We start from the raw sequence: 20,111 nt of genomic DNA, 5'->3' as shown, positions 1-20,111 counted from the left end.
CTGAAATTGTTAGGTCATTTTCCCCTAGGCGTTTTCTTTACACACTTCCTTCTATCCTCTAATACTCATTTTTTCCTTCTTCGCCTAGAGGCATAGGCGTTACACAGGCATTAAGTGTGTGAATTCAACAGCCAGAGTACTTGGGTTTGAGTCCAAGCTCATTGCCTATTAGCTGTGTGATCTTAGGCATTATTACTTAACCTCTCTGTGGCTATGTTTATTCATTCATCAAAAGAGAATGATTTTTATAAAACCTAGCTCATAGGGTTGTTGGGAGAGCTAATGAGCAAAGATGAAGCACCAAGAACAATGTCCAAGTCTCTTCCAGAAGTGGTGCTGGGAGAGTCAGGCAGCTGCATCTAAATTAGTGAAATTGGAACACTCCCTCACACCACACATAAAACTAAGCTCAAAATGGCTTAAAGACTGAAACATAAGACACCATAAACCTCCTAGAAGAGAACACAGTCAAAACATTCTCTGATACAAATTGTGGCAATGTTCTCCTAGGCCTAGCTTACTGAGGCAATAGGAATAAAAGTAAAAGAAAAAAACAAATGGAACCTAATTAAACTTACAAGCTTTTGCACAGCAAAGGAAACCATAAACAAAACAAAGAGACAACCTATGGAATGGAAGGAAATATTTGCAAATGATGGGACTGACAAGGGCTTCATTTCCAGAATATATAAACTGTTCATGCAACTCAATAACAATAACAAAAAACAAAACAAACAAACAAAAACCAACCCAATCCAAAAATAGGCAGAAGACTGAAACAAACATTTCTCCAATGAAGATACACAAATGGCCAATACGCACATGAAAACACTCTCAATATTGCTAATTATCAGATAAATGCAAATCAAAACTACAATGAGGTATCACCTCACACCAGTCAGAATGGCCATCATTAAAAAGTCCATAAATGATAAACACTGGAGAGGGTGTGGAAAAAGAGGAACCCTTCCACACCGTCGGTGGGAATGTAGTTTGGTGCAGCACTATGGAAAACAGTATGGAGATTCTTTAAAAAACTGAAAATAGACTTACCCTAGGATCCAGCAATCCCACTCCTGGGCATTTATCCAAAGGGAACTCTAATTCAAAAGGTACATGTACCCCAATGTTCATAGCGGCCCTATTTGCAATAGCTAAGACATGAAGGTAACCTAAATGTCCATTGACAGATGACTGGATAAAGAAGTTGTGGTATATACATATAGCGGACTCAGCCATAAAAAAAAAATTATAAAATAATGCCATTTGCAGCAACATGGATGGACCTGGAAATCATCATTCTAAGTGAGGTAAGCCAGAAAGAGAAAGAAAAATACCATATGATTTCATTTATATGTGGAATCCAAAAAAAGAAAAAAAAAAGAATAAAAGGAAGAGAAGAGGACACAAATGAACTTATTTACAAAACAGAGACAGACTCACAGACATAGAAAACAAACTTATGGTTACCAGGGGGGAAAGGAGTGGGGAGGGATAAATTGGGAGTTTGGGATTTGTAGATACTAACTATTATATATAAAATAGATAAACAACAAGTTCTATAGGAATGGCCTATAATGAAAAATATGAAAAGGAATATATATATTTTATATATATATATAAATGAATCATTATGCTGTACACCAGAAATTAACACAACATTGTAAATCAACTATACTTCAATGAAAAAAAAAAAACTCCACCCCCCAAAACAAGAATAGTGTCTAGCTCTTGGTTAAATATCACCTTAAGTGTGAGCTGTATTCCTGTTCTGGTCAAGGGACATTCTTGTACCTTTTGCTCCATGGTTTGCTTCTTTGTGATGCTGCTTTTCTCCTAGTCTTAACTCTTGCCTTCACTCTGCATCAACTTGCTGACTTCATTTGTTTGTTTCTTGGTGTAGATTTTCTCCAACAGTGAAGAATCATAAGATTCCCCTGGTGGTAGAGAATGACTTTTGTTATTGGTATAGACTAATACAGACTGTCACTTGCTAAGTGATTCATTTATCACCCACTACTGTCATGCACTGGTCATAAGACAATCCAAAGGCACAGATTATAAGAACACTCATCTACTTTGTTATGTTTTGGAAATAATGTGTAACATTAAAACACAACTCCAAATCGTACAATCCAAGATTTGGGAGAGACCAAAGAGATCACTTAGTTAACTACCCAGATGATGCTTGTGTGCATTTGCAGTATTTTCTAAAAAAAATTCCAGCCTCAGTTAAACCCTGAGATGATAATCTTATCAACTCAAGGCAGCTTATATTATCTTTTAGGTAGCTCCAATTCTTGGGAGAGTCTTCCTAATTTAGTCAAAATTAACATATATGCAGTTTGCATCCATCACACATTTAATTTATTTATTTTGCTCTTGAGGTCTTGTGGAATAAATATAATACATCTTTCTACAAAAACATTTCCGGTATTTGCTGACTGTTAGCATGTTTCTCTGGGAGTTCTCTCTGGGTATCCCAGTTGAGCTAAATATTACTCATGTTGTCCACTGTGAACAGTCTTTTCTGAATGAACTTACGGTTTCTTAATATCCTTTTAATTTTGATCCCAAATTGAACCCAGTATTCCATATGTAGCTAGATAAGTCCAAAGTAGTTATTACCTATATTTACTATTCTGCATTCTAGATATTGTACTTCTACAAATGGACCCCAAGATCTTATTAAGCTTATTTTTGGTAGCTACATCATCTTTGTGAAAAATATTGTATTAATTCTGTCAAACTAACTGTCCCAATACAGATCTAACTAGCAGCAGCTCATTCTTTGGAGTTTCCATGGCATTTTGTGTAGACTGCAATTATAAGATAAAGTGCAAAGATATTCTAGTTATTTTATTAGGTCTTGAGTCTAATTGCTTCTAATTATTTTATTGTGCTCTTGCATTTGACTATGAACTCTGCATAGGTTAATTTTTCATCATTTTGTTGTAGTAACTCATAACTTATCTGTTACTCAAAACATGTTTGTCGAATAAATGTTGCATTCATCTTTTTATAGTGCTTTAAAAAGGCACCTGTAATTAACAATGATCATTGTACTATAAAGTCACATGAAAATTTTGATAGAAGAGGCCCACAGACATTAATAAACTCATTTCTTTTCCTAGACGCCTGCTTATACCAAACATGCAGGTGTATAACTTGAGTCTAATGAACATCAGGAAAAGGGATTATTAAACTCAATAGCTTAGCCAAGTGTCTGCCTTATGCATGCCTCCAACTGTCCAACCATTGGAAACACCGTGTAAGATAAGAACAGATTACTATGCAGAGTCAGCACCTACTATGGCAAAGTAATCAGCTCCAGAAGACTGAAGGCATGAGTAAACCTGTTCCAAGGAAATCTGATGCTGGAAACTTCCAGTGAATTCTGCTGCCTTGGCAGTTATATGACATCCAACGGTTTGGACCAAGAAAAGTTATTTAGAGAACAGCATGCCTTTCAGGAGATTGCAATGACTCTGACCTTAAACCAAACATAGGGGCCTGGAAGATTATGGTCTATTTCTGTTGTTTGTGTTTTTATATGTCTTTCATATCCTTTCTTAATTGGTCTTTGGTTAATACACATTCTTTGTTAACAGCTGCTCTACTGAACAGAGGGACAGCTCCCTCAAGACCTTAAATTCTACCGGATTTTTACAAACTTGATATACAATTTCCAGATTAGCATTGATAGCAACGTTTCCAAGTGATAACTGACAGAAAATGTTGGAGTAGGGTCTCCTGGCAGTGAGGCCCTAAGTGCACTGAGGACATGTGGAACACTGAAAAAGCAGGTGTCCGTGTCTCTGATGTGATGATTTACAGGGGGCATCCAGTCGCAGCTCCCTTCCTTTCTGTCCAGAAATTCCCATCAGAAGTTACCACCAAAATAAATAAAGCTGTTGCTTGACTACTGAAGGGCATTTCCATTGCCTGAGAAGGGCAGGCATTCTAGCCCTTCCTTGTTAGCGCCTCAGAGGCCCTGGTGAATCAACACCTGAGAAGATAAAACAGAGGACATACCTGAGGGACTAGGTGCCCCACAATCAGTTCCCTGTGACCCAGTCCATCCCCAGGCCCACACTCAGTCTCTCTCTGAAGACCCTGAGCAGCCCACAGCAGAGAATGCCAAGCAGCAGTAAGGCGTGAAGGCCTCGGGTCAATGTCTAGGGAGTTTACTGGGCTGGTGTCTTAGGGAGGAAGGACTAATGACAGGAGGGGAAAAAGCCTGGATTTCCCTAGGATTCGATCTGTGAAGAAAGTTGTCTGTGGTGGTGCCCTTTGCCTCTATTAACTGTGCAGGGTAAGCAAAGCCACGTTCTGAATTCACAGTACCATCCAGCCCAGGAAGTGGACCCACAGAGCTGCCTGTGAGCAGGTAGATGGGGGCAGTCACTCTGCAGAACGCACCCTGGGCAGGCAGGGAGCAGAGGCCTGACCTGCAGGCCATTCCACAGACAGGGGCCACAGTGTCTCACCAAGAAGACGGAACGCAGGTCACAGCTGCCCTGCGAAGGGCCTCGGGTCGGGTATGCCTACTCCTGCCAAACGTATAAGCACAGGAGAGTCTCCATATCCCGCCACTGCTGGATCTTTTTCCACCGACCACTTCACAAAACCCCCTCCTAAGGCGGAAGGAGGCTTCCTGTGTTTTCTGTTACTTTAGGAAGTTTGAACAAAATGTTTTCCAGGTAAAATATTTAAATTTTTATATCCTATGGGTTTTTTTTGGGGGGGGGGGTGATTAGGTTTTTATGTATTTATTTATTATCTTTAATGGAGGTACTGGGTATTGAACCCAGGACCTCGTGCATGGTAGGCACACACTCTACCACTGAGCTATACTCTCCCCACTAAACTGTTATATTTTAAAGCACTTTCTGGCCCCGAAAGTATTTTGAACTGTCTTGTCAACATCTTAGAATGGAAGGCTGTGTTTTGGCAGGCTTTATTTTTGGATATAAGGGGGAAAAAAGAGTAACTGAAGTTGGTCAAGTAGACTGCTTCACACTTTGCAAAATAAATAAATAAATAAATAAATAAATAAATAAATAAATAAATAAATAAATAAATAATTTTTTTTTTTCTTTTTTGCTCTGGGCTTGTGTCCAGAATGGGAAAGTTTTAGTCTCTAAACAGACTTTTTTCAGGAAGTTTTGGATGACAGTGAAGGGTGATATAAAGAGAAGTGGTATGACACCCTAACTGCTGCCCTGATGCATATTTTCTTATGCAAAAACTGCAGTGACCAAAGGGCTCCAGGGATCAGTACTTTGTTAAATCATGAAACAAAGAGACAGCTGGCACTCACGCCCCTTTGGCAGGTAGTCTGGTCCAGGCTTGCTGATTGAAGGAATGAGTGTGGGGAGTGCACCAAACTGTTTAAGCATCCTGGCTCGGGACATCTGATCCTCAAGAGGCTCAGGAAGGATCTCAGGAGACCCCTGATAGCCACCTGTGTGCTGTGATCATCACTAAGGGGCTGCTTTCTTGCTTTGTTTCAGAAACTGGACGAGACTATAGGGTTGAACTTTTCACATACACTTTTACCATGTTGAGGTTCATCCTGCAAGCTTATCTTTGAACTAAAACTAAGATGTCAAAGGGGGAGGAGTATAGCTCAGTGGTAGAGCACATGGCTGGCAGGCACGAGGTCCTGGGTTCAATCCCCAGTACTTCCATCAAAAACAAAAAAGAAAGAAAGAAAGAAAGAAAAACTAAGATAGCAAACTGCTTAGCTTCTCTGAATGACAAGAGTATTGAGGAGCCACACCAAGGACCTTTAAACCTCGCGGTGAATTAGATTTGTTTACATAACTTGTTAAAAAGTAAGTGGCCCAGGCCAACAGCTTGATATTAAAAACAGCCTTGAAAGTAAAACACATGGTCCTTCCAAACTCCTAGTTCCTCGGAGTTACACACCCTACTACATGCTGACTCACATACAAACAATACGCAGATGTTCTTTGAACCTAGATTTCAAAAGATCTCTTTTTAGAAAAAGTTTTTAATCATATTCGCCAAATTCCTTATATATTCTGAAAGTTTTCAGAATTTTTTCTCCTGGTGCTACTGGTCTCTGAGTCAACATGGAACTCCTGTTAATATTTCATTCTAATTTGTCATTATTTTGCATAATCATTGCCTAGATAAAAGTCTATCAGCTTTTGATTTTTCAGAAAGTTTTTTTTTTTTTGAAGTATGTGATTTCCTGCCTCTTCAACATGAGTGAATACAGGAGGATATAATACTCTTACAAACCACAACTGTTAGAATAGGACAAAAGTTGCAACGGAATGATGATTTTCCACCAGTGAGCCAATTAGCATTCTTTCAGATTTAACTTTCTCCTAACTAGGGAAACATTAGTTATTTTTAATCTTTTTTTTTAAATTAGTGATTAAAAAGCTGATATTATCTCTAAAGGGCCTTCTTTGCAGAGTATGGGATTCCTAAGAATCTCAATTAGTTAGCTGGTCACCAGAAAAGGACAGAGAAGCCTTTGTAACTAGCTGACTTTTCTGAGGTTTCATTTTACATTTCAAGAGCTGTGTTCTAGCATCACTCAACTGAAAAGAGATACGGTAGGTGTAATTAAAGGAGAAGAGTGAAAGAGATGAAACAGCTGGCATATGGCAGCCACCTTTAAGAGCTGCAAAACTACCTGGTCTTCCAAAGAATTATGACCTGCATGGTCATTCCTAAGGGTATAATCATTCCTTCAGGAGAGAAGCCACAGAAGAAGCCAGAGTGAGCTAGTATCCAACAAAAGGGTATCTGTTTAGCACCCTGAAGGAAAAAAAAAAATCAAATTACCCCTAAATCTAAACTGTTTAGTAAGGTCATCTTCCAATAAACTAAAAAGCCTAGTACTTCTAAGGTACACTCCTGGCCCCATTCCAATTGCTATATGACCTTGGAGAAACCTCTTTTGAAGTTTTCTGTGTCTGTAAAACCTGGATAATAGTACTGTCTGTCCCAGATGGTTGGAATTGTGTGAATTAATTAGTTCAAGCTGGAAAGGTCTTTGATAATGCTAAGTGCTGAATATTGTTATTGTTAGAGGTGCAGGTGGAGGCAATGTTATACAGCACATCTATGATTAGAAAGGCCTAGAAACTGCGAATGGTGCCAACACCCCAGGAGTTAAGGATACAATACCCTGTATCATTTTCTGCATGAGACAAAGTTGGCTTGTTCCGACAGAATGCCTAATTCCCTCTGTTATTCCCTTCGTAAGGTTGCAGCTCTTCGTGAATTTGCCCACCATGGAGCATAGTTTTTACTGGGTGCACAGGCTTTTTAAGGCAGGGTGCTAAATAAAGTGCTGACATTCATTAGAACACAAGGTACAGTCTTGGGTTTAAAATGCTTGTTTATTCATCTGAGTCAAGGGAGTAAAGAAGTCCTTCCCCAGAAATACCTGTCCTCTGAAAAATGCAGAAAATGTCTTCATCTACAAAATGAAGAGGTCTAAACCATCTTTTAGAGATGAAAAGCTTTCTTCCCCCCCCCAAACAAAAACATAACACATAGCAAATTGTTATATGGAACCCAAATACATAAAATAGATTAAAAAAACAGCTGTGTCAAGTGAAAAGACAGGGGAAAGCTCCCTGTTCCCCACAGTGACCCTGAGGCATGTCATCAGGCTCCCCAGAGCCCATTTAGAGAGCATGGGACCAGACTGTCTGGAAACCAGGTTTCATTCTCTAATTTTTTAGTATTTTCAAATCCAGTAATATTAAGAACCTGGACTACGGAGCTCTTAAACAAAGCGTATCCAGAGTCATAATTCATTTTATCCGTTATCTTGCCTGGAAAACCTTCTCTGACCGTCTGCCTGCTCACACCTTCAGCCCTCGGTGAACATCACGCAGCACTCCAATTCCCCATTATCACGTGCCCTTTTTACCCCTGCTTCTTCATCAGCACCACCACTGCCAACATCGAATATTCACGCAGCACTTAGTATGCACCAAGCACAGTATTATCTCATTTAATCCTCAAAACACCACAATAGAATAGCTATATTATTATTCATATTTTAGAGATGAGAACGCAGCACAGAGATGTAAAGTAATTTGTCGTCTAAAAAAATGCAAAAATAACATTTAAACTCCAGCTAGTCAGACTGCTGTCTTCTTGGGCAATAGCTAAACATTAAACCATCTTGTCTATCGTTTGGTACTGAGTAACTGCCTATATGTCGTCTTGTCTTTCTCCCCAACTAATTTTGTGCTGGCCAAACAATAGATTATGGGCTGTATGCTTGGATCTTGGTTTCATGATTTGCATCCTCTCTGAAACTGTAGATCTTTGGAAGTTCTGTGAAGTTGGTACTTTCAGGAACAACCCCCCACCTTTTCTTAACAATACCATTTGTCTCTTGGTAGAAACCTCTTCTGTAACGATGTCAGATATTAAACATTCTTGCATCTTCTTTATATTTTGCTTTTCCTCCACCCTTAATGGAGGTACTGGGGGTTGAACTCAGGACTACCACTGAGCTATTACCCTACCCCCCACGTTTTCTTTATATTTTGTTTTATTTTTTAGAAAAAGGACTCATGAGTTTGTTGGGAATAATGCATAATCACTTAATATAAATTAAAAGTATATTTGCATTTTAAAAAGTGGTAAAGCCTGAAAAATAACTCTCTAATGGTAAAATTTAAGAGGGATTTGTTTCAACTGGGTCTTCCGGATGTTGTGACTTCAGGTAAACTAGTCCAATTTCCCTCTCTCACATCTAAACTCCTCCAATGACCTATCTATTCTCTCCAACTGCTTTTATTTCCTGCACAGCTATTCTCCCCACTAGCCCACTGAAGTGGGCTTAAGGACACAAAAATCATTATTACTAAATCCAAAGGTCTTTCATTAGAACTCTTTTTCTTCCATATTTTTATGGCATTAAAATTCTTTTTTCATTCTTTCTGCATTGAAAAACTATTTTATGAAGATTCATGTAATGCTATACTGTGTAGCTCCCCTCCCATTTCTCTGTAAAATCACTTTTCTCCTTTAAAAGCTTTTCTTCTTTTGATCTAATTGCATGAGGTCTTCATGCTACTACTTGAGCAAATAATACCCATATTTAAAATTGCCACTGGTGCCCCATTATCTCTACCTTCCCAAAGTGTGATCTATGGAACTATTCCCACAAGATTACATTATTTTAAAAGTTCAGAAACCATGGCAAACACTTTTCTCACCTGTACATTCTAGAGACTATAAAATTAAGTATTTTTGTTCATAACCTTCCAGATAGAATAACTACATGACATATTTCTGGCCAATAAGGCATAAATGAAGCCTATTGACCCTTCACCATTCTTCCTGCTTTCAACATGGACTCAGAGCAGGAGCTGCAGCAGACAATGTGTGATTTTGAAGGAAGGGCAAAGTGAGTTGCAGAGATATCAGCTTCCACACAGCAGAGGACTGAACCTAGGCCAACAAACTCCCGCCTCCTGAGTTCTTGTTGCATAAGATGAACAAATCCCTATTCATCTGGACTTCCATAATCAGGTGATTTACATCTTACAGCTGAACACACTCCTAACCAGATCTAAAAATGCTACACTGGCTCCCCCCAATCTGTGGGGAATATGTTCAAAGACCCTCAGTGGATGCCTGAAACTGCCGACAGTACCGAACCCTGTATTATACTGTGTTTTTTCCTATACATACATACATACCTACGACAAAGTTTAATTTATAAATCAGGCACAATAAGAGATTAACAATAACTTAAAGTAAAATAACAACACAGTGTAATAAAAGTTATGTGAACGTTGGCTCTCCATCTCTCAAAATATTTTACTGTACACGTTTAATGCCTTTTCCATCTTTACTAAGCACACACCATGCGCTGTGGCTGTAACTTTTGCAATCTGAGGTGTGACAGCAAAACACAAATTTCTTTTTACTTTTTCACTATTTCACGGAAAGGAGACATGTTCTTACCGTGGGTCTTATTAACCTCAGCATATGATTTTTCTCCTTTCCTCATTAAGTCCAGCGCTTTCACCTTTTTACGGTCTCTTTGGTGTATCTGAATTGCCAGCGTCGCCACTCTTGAGCTCCAGCGCCATTATTAAGTAAAACAAGGGTCGCCTGAATTGCAGCACAAGCATTGCGGTGCAGTACACAGAGAGTTGATCTGATACTGAGGTGGCTACTAAGTAACAGGTGGGATACAACGGATAAAGGGAAGATTTACATCCGGTGCGGGTCGGAGCAGGTGCTCGCGAGATTTCACCACGCTACTCCAAAGTTGTGTAATTTAAAACTTACTTGTTCACTTCTGAAATTTCCTATTTAAAATTTTCAGACCATGGTTGACCGAGGGTAACTGAAACCTCTGAAAGGGAAACTGCAGATATGAGGCGGAGGTGGGGTGGGGAATTCTCTCTTGGAACTTAAGAATGCACGTAAGAATATAAAAGGACCCAAGACATACTCGAGAGAAGAAATCTGTTGAATTTTGTTTACCACATCATCTCCTAAACTCATTTGATCAAGGAGCGCTTTTCTTCCTGTATTAACTATTAATATCCCCAGAAGTACAGTTCCCTACATGCTTATTTTTCGAAGTGTGAGCTCTAGACCAGCAATATCTGCATCATCTGGAACGTGTTAAACTAGACTCTTAGGCCCCACTCCAGAATCATTTTAACAAGATGCCCCGGTGATTTGTATGACATTAAAGTTTGAGAAACACTGCTTTGGGAAACACTGTTTAGAGGTTAAAGTACAACTAGCCTTAATATCTTTATGTGACTCATTGTTTCAAGACATCTACTATAATTGCCCCTTAATGCCAATTCACTCATAATTGCAGCAAGTTCTTATTGACTGCTTACTTTGTGCAAGGCATTATTCTAAGTACTTTACTCATATAATCCTTCAACCCAACCCCATGAGGCAGGTGCTATTATAATCTTTTTACAGATGAGATTACTGAGGCTCAGAGAAGTTAAGTCGCCTACCCAAGGTCACACAGCTGTTAAGTTGCAGAATCCTTGGTTTAAGGATTGAAGGATCACTAAACTTTATTACCCCTCTAAACTGTTTTTGTTTTCATGCACTTTCCTGCTCTGTGTATTTTACACAAGGGTTTCCCTCTGCCTGCAATGATTTCCCACATACACCTAGTTAAAAGATTTCAGCTCAAGAAGTTCTTCCAGGAAACTTCTCTGATCTTCTTCCCCCAAGACAGGTGAGGTCCCGCTCTACATCCCGCAGGCACATATTTTTCCTTCATACTTACCAGCTTTTAGAATTATTTATTTTTGTGATTTTCATGGTTAGTGTATGTCATTATCCAAAAAACTGAGCTTCGTGTGGGCTTGGAGTGTGTCCTCTGTGCCTGACACATGCCAAAGGAAGCTGTAGTATGGGTGCAAAACATCTGATTGAGCATCAGAAGACTTGGATCTGAGTCCTTGTTATCCTACCTACTAGCTTTGTCACTTTCAGCAGTCACGAAATCTCAGCTCCACAGATTCTCAGCCCGGGGTTCTCATTCTAGGACAGCTATGACAATTAAAATGTGGCTTCTGAAAGAAGTGTATAATCTACATAAACAACCTAAAAATAAGAGATAGTGTTTTATAGTGATTAAGGTCCTAGGTTGTATTTAAGAGTTCCAGCTCTGCAGTGAGAGACCTGACTTCATTTCCAACTCATAATACAGTTGATTTAGCAATCCACTATCTGCTGGATTTTTTCATGTGTTTTTTACAACTGCATTCATACTCAATTTATTATGCATGTATGCTGTATTATCTCCCAAGTCATGAATGTACTCTATGCTTTTTAATTTTAGTTCAAACATAATCTCTCATCATAGCCCTTTGCACACAGGAATCTGATAAATATTAACATAATCTATATTTATTTGGTGAGTATCACATATTTGCTGTGCTGGAAGTACATTAAGTAATAAAGGCAAGTAAGACTGAAAAGCAGTTCATGTACCATTTGTCGTCATCACACATGTAAGTGTTCAGAATTACTATTTCTCTAATCACTAAAGCCAAGATGAATTGCAGAAGCAAAAGCCCAACAGGGACAATTAAACAACATTTGGAACAAAATCATTTGGCCTAATTTTCATAACCACAGATTTCAAAGAATACCACCATCCATGCCAGGTGTGCCAGACAACGCCATTGTCCGTGTTAGCTGTGTAGGGGCCGCTGTGGTATAAACCATTCAGGTTTGCAGAGTGACACCTAGTGGGAGGAAAAATAAACACAGAACAATCAGACTAGAAAAACATCCTTCGAAACGCTTTTATTTTGCTAGCAAATGATTGAAAACCTTTTCACTATGAAACTCTGCCATTTCTAGAAAAGGGGATATTTATCAGTTTACAGAAGCCACGAGATTTCAACAACAGATGAGTTTGTTAAACTGGTGGGTTTCGGTGCCATAACTCTCAGGACACAACCCAGGTCACTTGTACACTATTGACAAAGAAGCAGTTCTATTCTTAACAGCCTTTAAACAAAGAAAGAAGAAAAAAAGAGAGAAAAGCAAGCAAACAAAATCCCGGCTTGTAACCCCGAGCCTTGGCAGCGTGGTGCGGGTGACGGGGCCCAGGCGTGGCACTCTGCTCAGGGGCCGGCTTCCCCGGGTCATTTACCCTCATAGTGTTCACCCCTCTGCTGCCACGACTTAGCTTCCGTCATTCAAACTCCTTCCCTCCCCTCTTAAAAATCACTAGCATATCAATTATCTGAACCTCAAGGATAAGAAAACAAAACATAAACCATCATTTAAAGTCTTGCCAGCCATCAACCAATAATCATTTGTCTGAGTGGCTGAGTTAATTTTTTACATATACTGCTCCCATCTAGATAACGGCTAGGTTAACCCATGGTTATGTTCTCATACATTTTTAAATGGCATCTTTCCTCCTTTGGAATCTGTAAATTTTGTCCCTGATATGTATAAAGTAAGAGTAGGTGATAATTTTCTGCGTACTGTTGTGAAAGGACTTACTATTTCTCTACTGATTTTTTTTTATTGCTATAACTAACAAAAAGATGTCAGGCATTAGTACAGAAGGAGAACATTCACAAGGCTCAGTTCTGAAAAATCTATGGAAAGCACCTAAATTATTGAATTTAAAAAAGAGTATAATTTACCCATAAAAGCTGAGTGGTTGGCTTGAATCACTTACCAGCCGAGTGATTCTCTCCTGCTAACCATCCTGCCAGTCCTTTTAACTAATCGAAAGCATGCATGCTGAATCTGCAAGTGTTAAGAACCTACTGTATTTTTTAAATTGCATGGAAAGTAACATGAAAAGAGAAAACACCCTAAATTGGGCCTCCAGAATATATATTCTGACATATCACTGTCTTACTAGAGTCATCTATTACATACGAATCCCATTAGGAAACTGACTCTGGTCAACGTAGGAAGCATTAGCAATTCTAACACCAATCTTCCAGCATCTTCCAGGCTCTAGAACAGCCTGGACTTGAAGCTAGACTAGGGGATGACTGGGGCGCCCTTGGTGAAGAAGGATCTGTGAGCATGCATATAAGATGCTGCACCAGCAGAGAAGAGACGATATCAACACTCAGTGATTGGGGTTTGCTGTGTGGAGAAACACCTTCGTAGGTGGGTAATATTTATGAGATGCCAAGATTTCACGTAAACTGAAAGAACTATGGTACGGAAGAAAAAATAATGAGGAGGAAGAGGATGACCAAGGTAAACTACAGTAGTAGCAGGCATGGTAGAAGCAGCACTGAGCCTCTGGAACAATTGACTTTTTTTCCCTAGATTTTCTGATTTTTTCCAACTGCACAGCCTTAACGTTTTCCTTGACTCCAAGGATGATGCAGGCTTCCTGGGTGGCTCCATCTACTGAATTGCCTTTCTTTGTCCTCCATGAAACCCTGACTTTAAAGTCAAGTAAATCACTTAAATTTCCCAATGTTAATATGTGTACTGTTGTTATTCAACTGGGTAGGTTCATGGTTTTGATCTGGTAATATGAACCAATGTGGTTGTTATTTCTGTATGTGGAATTGTGTTCCAAACCAAACATTAAGGGGGGCTTGCAACTTTGTGAATTATAGATAAGTTTTACCTAATGCTGATAGTTTTTACAAATGCTAACTTAGAAGGACAGGGGAAGAAAAAGGAAGAGGATGAGAAGGTGATGAAGATGGCTTTTTTTTTTTTTTTTTTTAATATAACAAACCCTTGTGTCGAGGGCTGACTTTCAATAGGAAGATGGCTTTTAAGAGAACAGGAAAACCTCTAGGGAAGACTGTCACCATCTTTGATTTGCTAGTAGAAAAGATCATACCCTTTCTCTGTCCTCTCTCACTGCTGTATGTGCTCCACTTCCCTGACAAATTACCAAAAATTAAATGAACTCAAACTGCAAAAAACAAAACCCAGAGAAGACAGTATTTTTAGAACGAGTTAGATTCAACCTCACACACCACACTACATACAGATAGCTCTATCTCCATCAAAGCTACAGCTGTAAAATCAGCGTATCACATTAATGGACGATGGTCATAGTGAGGGGTCTCATCATTTTAGGGAAAATAGACAGATGTCTGGTATACCTCCACTTAATACAATAGAGGATTCTTAAGTGCCCTAAAAGTACTTATATAATTTAAAAAATGTTAAAATTTGGATTGTGGAATTTAAATAATTAGTCCACAATTACATGGAAAACTCGGCACTCCAGAAATACTCGTTAAAGATTATGTAATGGAAATTTAAATATCCTGCTATTTTGAGGTGGTCCCTGCCTGCTAAGGAAAGGGGAAGATGTTCAAAGCTCATGCACTGCCTAATGGTTTGAACACATCTGTTTTGCAGACACAGCAGGCTTCTCAGGTTATTTTTAAGAAAGACTGTATGAATTTTCCATTCCTGCCTTTATTTTGTGACTGCAACCAAGGGAGCTGTCTGGAAACCACCTTGGGTGGAGAACTAACTAGGAAAGAGCACTACCCAGCCTTGAGAAGAGAAAGTATTGAGGAATAATACAATAAGCATCTTCTCATCCAGCGCCTGAAGAGTTATGTTGAAAAGGAATCACAATTACTCTGCAGCTACTGAGGGGAAAAAAAAAACCAAACTGGGAAGTATTAAGAAGGCAGATTTCAGGTTAATAAAAGGAAAAACTTGGTGCAATCAAAAACGGATTGAGCTTGCTGATAAAGTAACACTGAAGTATTCAATCAGAAGGTGGGGTTAGGTTTCAGGAATGTTGTAGAAGAAATTGGAGGAGCTTGGATTCAATTATTTAATAAAAGTCACAGTACTTGAAAAACAGTATTACACAGAAAAATTTACAGTAACACGGCCATTTCATATGCTGGGAGAAGGTGAAGAGCTTCACCCTCCGTACCCTGGAAGGCTGAAACTGATGTTTATCTTCAACAAATTTGCCCTTGATAAGTGGTTTTTCAGTTGTTTATTTTAAATGACATCAATCTTACACATATGAATAAAGACGTTAACTCCACAGGACATTTTAGGGTTAAATTATTAAGATGATCATTCTTTTAGTAGTGTCATATTTGCAAATTTTTTAAAGTTTTGTGTTTTTTTTAAGTTTTGGCCTTTAATTTTAAATGACTGATTTTAAAGTGCTGACTGAATAAACCCTTGAATAAGAACAAAATATATTTTTTAAAACGTCAAAAATGCTCTCTATTTCTTTGTGTCAATTTGTTAACCCACTATGTATGAGAACTCACCATAATTCAGTTTGCAAACAATCTTTGTAAAAGCAGTAATTTGATTTATGTCTGTGATATGTCTTTCAGGCTTTACTAATGTACACAATGAACAAATCTTCAAAACTACTTCATCACTGAAGAATTCTAATAAGGATGATTACTTAATAATACCAGTATTACAAAGAAGACCTCATTACCTCATATATTATAATTCATGCCCATCAGTGAGATATCATCAATGCCATTACAATTATGTTTGTAAAACGTCAAACCTGTTAAACCACCAGCCGGACTGATCCTCTTTCGCACAGTTCCCTTCGTAGTTGTCATTATCTCTGTCCCATGTGCTGAATTTCATTCTTTGGTGACTAGCCCACCATTGCACCTCGGGATGAAAATTCCCTGCAAGGGAGTCTCCAGCTGTTCCAGAATATTCCCCAAAATGCAACTCATAGGAATTCTAAAGGAAAACAGGCGACTTCCGTTATCAGTTGTCACCATTTTTAAAACAGATTTATTTATTTTAAACAAAAAAATAGGTTCTATTGTGCACTTTTGTTTCCACTGACTTCAGGTCTTATATTGTACGTTTTACACATTAATTCATGGTGTTACTTATTTGAAATTTTTAGTACCTTTTCATCTCCAACTTTGAAATTTTTATATTGTGCATAACGACTATTTCTTTCAAAATCTGCAAGGTCAATTTTTAACGTGTAGTCTCCTGAAAAAACAAACAAGAAATCATAGTTTTTTTGGTTTTTTTTTTAACATATGAGATAAAATTGATTCACTGAGGCTTAAAAACAATCTATGGTTCTATTTTACTTAGACCATTTCCTTCTGCCATGAATCAGTTTTCAAAGAATAAACAGTGACTCCACTATATTTACAACAAGAAAATGTTATTGTGTATTTTACTTGAAAAAAAATTAAGGATGCAATATTAAAGACAGAAAATTTCTACAGGATCCATCATAGGTTAAAAATTAGTGTCATTCACTTGGCAAAGAACAACAGAAAACAAGTCATTATTTACTTAACAGATTAAGAAATCTAATAATAAAAGAACAGAAGTTTTAATAAGTTTAAATATTTATCCTCTTTTTCTTACATTTGATTAAGAATGTTGATCTTAAATATAAATGACTGAAATAGTTGAATCGTTAAATAATCATCTTTTCTTCATTGTCCCATCATTTGCAAATAACAAAGATTATTTTTTTCAAAAACAGAACTATCGTCAGGAACATAAAAAGTTACAAATCAAACTAAATGTTAGATAATATATGTTGTATCCTCCTCCTTTGATAAATAAAATTTCACAGTGACCTGTAAGACCAGATTTGAATTTAGAGTCTCAGTTTCCTTCTAGCTGCAAGCTGGCACGTGGAGGCCCATCACGCAGGCCTAGTCTGTGATCTGCCCCTCTTCTCTTCCCACCCCCATATCATCACACACAGCAAGGGGCCTTGTCCGCATTTGTAGACATTCCAGGCTGTACACTCACGTGCTGTTAGGAGTGGTGGGGTTTTTTTTGTTTTTTTTTTAATTGGAGGTACTGGGGATTGAACCCAGGATGTAGTGCATGCTAGGCACACATTCTGTCACTGAGCTATACCTACCCCAACCCAAGCTCTGTTTACACCCCCAATAAAAGCTGTTCCTTCACCTCCCCTCAGACTTAGGGGCACATACTCCAGCTGCACAACTTTCCCACAGGGGGACAGATGAAGAAGAGGCATGAACTGGTCCTGGAGACAAGCTCAAGGCATCTTGAGCAGGGAATGCTAGATTCCCCATCACTGGAGAGAGTCTAGGAGGGCTGTGGGCTCCTGTTGGCCCTGACACTTTGGTCCCACAGATTCCTTGTTTCACAGAACTCTCTAAAGTGGAGTTCCAAGGAAGAGGTATCCTTAATCTGATCAAAAGATAGTAAAGGTTATGTGAGCTAAGGCTGTGAAGTGGATGGAAGCAGTACATAGAGATAGACTAAGTCAACACTCCTAAAAAGTACTTTGTATTATAGAAGAGATTCAAAGTTCTAGGTAACTATCTAAATAGCTCTTTGGTCAAAGAATAAATAAAAATGCAATTACAGACCATTTCTAAATTAACTTTATTGCAAACACTTCCAGCCAAAATTCATATAATGGGGATAAAGCTATTTTCAGAGGCAATTCCTTCCTTAAATGCTCTCTTGATTAAAGAATGCAGAGACAAAGGGACTGTTTTTCCTTGGGATTATGTGATATGCAGTTGTGAAGCCTGGAACTGATGAATGCATTTTTGCTACCATGACAGTAGCCAGCCTGAAACACCAATCAAAACATGAAGGGGAAGCGGATGTTTTGGCAAAGCATCTGGGTGAATAAACAATAATAATTTGAAAAATAATAAGTTTGAATTTTGTATGTTTAGGAGAAGTCAAAGGTTACTTCCTGGGGTTTTCATAGTTTCAGTAGGAAACCAGATGCATCTTAATGTGTGAAAGAAACAGAAGCTGGTATGGTAAATGTTATACATCTACCATAAAACACTTCAAAGTAGGATAATAAATACATTGAAATTCAGAGAACATTGATCACAAGAAGGGCAAAGACAGCATTAGACTCCTAGAGATATCTATTCTCTCTACTTTACTACTCTAGTTTCTCAAAGATTTCTATAATTATACTTCTACTGACTACTATGAATATAGAAACACTAATCATTTTCCTTAGCTTGGATGGAACAAATAAATCTTTGCTGTTACATTTAGTGCCTTTTCAGTGTGATATAGCATGCTTTCTTGAGCAATACAACTGCCTTTTATGAAACATTAAGAATCAGATTTGAGTGGAACTCTCTACAATTTCAAATAGCAACTGAAGTAAGGAAGGGAATGGATTGGAGCAAAAGAACATGGGAAAGAGAAGCTTGGAAAATCTGTTAGTGAACTAACGATATTTCAGATAAATACTGAACTCTAGTTAAAGATATCCATGCAAAAGCACATGGGGGAATTGTACAGTGTCTGCAGTTTACTTTGAAATGTGTCCAAAAACAGTAGATTGATGATGGATAGATGGATAGATAAGCAACTAAAATGTGAATGTAAAATCTAGGTGGTAGGTTAAAATTTCTTCCAGTTTTGCTGTATCTTGGAAATTTTTCCATACAAAATTTGGAAGGGGAAGGGAACAAAAACCTTTAGTATATTATGGTATTTGATTGCAAAATCAGCCCTAATGCCCCAGAGCTCTTCTCCTTTCCCTTTGCAACATGACTTTGTAACTAACTCCCTCCCACTAAGTCTATTTCCTTTCCCCTTACATCTGAGCTAGTCCTGTGACTTACTTTCTCCAATAGAAGGCAGTGAAAATTACTGTGTGCCAGTTCTGAGTCTGGGTCTCAAGAAAGTTATGTGCTTCCACCCTCTTTCTTGAAACTCTGCCTCTGCTTTAAGAAGTCCAGACTAGCTAGCTGGAAGAGGAGAGACCGTGTGGAGCAGAGCTGAGCCATTCTATCTGAGGCCAACCTAAAATAGTCAGCTTCCAGTTGACTGGGAAGTTGATCATGAACCCATGAGCAAGCCCAGCCAAGATCAGCAGAGCCCATCCCTGATAAGCAAAACCACCTACCCAATGTGTAGAATTTGTGAAAAATAATAAATGGTTGTTTTAAGCCACTACATTTTTAAGTGGCTTGTTACACAGTATTATTGTGCCAATAGATAACTGATGCAATATATATGTTTTGAGGCAGTCAAGGCATTAAAAAAAAGGATAATTATGACATTAGATTTCCATCCTAGAAATAGAAAAAATATGTATGAGAAATCCTCTACCCACAACCCAGGTCTAGTTTCCTTTCCTCCATTCCTAGTTTTAAGCAGCCACATTTTACAAAGGGGATTATTGACCAAAAGGGATCACAGCCACCTGTAAATCATAGTAATTGCCAAATTAGATACATTGCCTAGAATTCAGTGAAAAACATTTTAATGTTCTTTTTATCATATTTCAAATGAACTTGATATCAGGCAAACCTTACCTTGTGTGGTCAGTAAGTGAAGATTCTTATTACCCAGCCAATATTCACCATTTTTTTGGACAAAATTTCCAAAACCATTTTCATAGTCATTCCAGTCTCTAAAAAATTTAAAGTGAAAGCTGACTTTAATGAAATCCAAATGCACCTTTGCAGTACCCAAGGTGAGCATCCCCCACTCCCATCCCTACCCCCAATATTTTCTTGATTAGTTAATGTACTTTCACTATTCTTATTTAGAGTGAAATTCTGTCTAATTAATAGACTTCAAGATATAAGAAGGCTTTAACTTAGTACAAATCTCACATTTCCTACTCCAAATAAGTC

At 38.2% G+C, this 20,111-nt stretch overlaps 2 protein-coding genes and 1 non-coding gene across 5 annotated transcripts in view; all 3 read right to left on the bottom strand.

Moving 5' to 3' along the window:
* Positions 1 to 4,016, bottom strand: part of MTUS1 (microtubule associated scaffold protein 1) — a 149,350-nt gene extending 145,334 nt beyond the window's left edge. The window contains exon 1 of the mRNA XM_010953262.3: positions 1,795 to 4,016. The gene's annotated coding sequence lies outside the window, so the exon portion shown is untranslated. The remainder of the gene's footprint in view (positions 1 to 1,794) is intronic.
* A 773-nt stretch (positions 4,017 to 4,789) lies between these two features.
* TRNAG-ACC (transfer RNA glycine (anticodon ACC)) lies at positions 4,790 to 4,862 on the bottom strand. The gene has a single exon. It is a non-coding gene; the product is annotated as a tRNA-Gly (tRNA).
* A 7,038-nt stretch (positions 4,863 to 11,900) lies between these two features.
* Positions 11,901 to 20,111, bottom strand: part of FGL1 (fibrinogen like 1) — a 35,821-nt gene continuing 27,610 nt past the window's right edge. For all 3 annotated transcript variants that reach the window (XM_010953265.3, XM_010953266.3, XM_074353491.1), the window contains 4 exons: positions 19,788 to 19,885; positions 16,388 to 16,476; positions 16,025 to 16,212; positions 11,901 to 12,257 (listed from right to left, as the gene is read on the bottom strand). In XM_010953265.3, coding sequence (XP_010951567.1) covers positions 12,098 to 12,257; positions 16,025 to 16,212; positions 16,388 to 16,476; positions 19,788 to 19,885 — 535 coding nt within the window. In that variant the 3' untranslated portion in view covers positions 11,901 to 12,097. The remainder of the gene's footprint in view (positions 12,258 to 16,024; positions 16,213 to 16,387; positions 16,477 to 19,787; positions 19,886 to 20,111) is intronic.

The sequence above is a fragment of the Camelus bactrianus genome, chromosome 26 (assembly GCF_048773025.1).
Source record: "Camelus bactrianus isolate YW-2024 breed Bactrian camel chromosome 26, ASM4877302v1, whole genome shotgun sequence".
NCBI classification, from domain to species: domain Eukaryota; kingdom Metazoa; phylum Chordata; class Mammalia; order Artiodactyla; family Camelidae; genus Camelus; species Camelus bactrianus.
The sequence above is the reverse complement of the archived record's forward strand: the minus strand, read 5'-3'. Positions and strand labels throughout refer to the sequence as shown.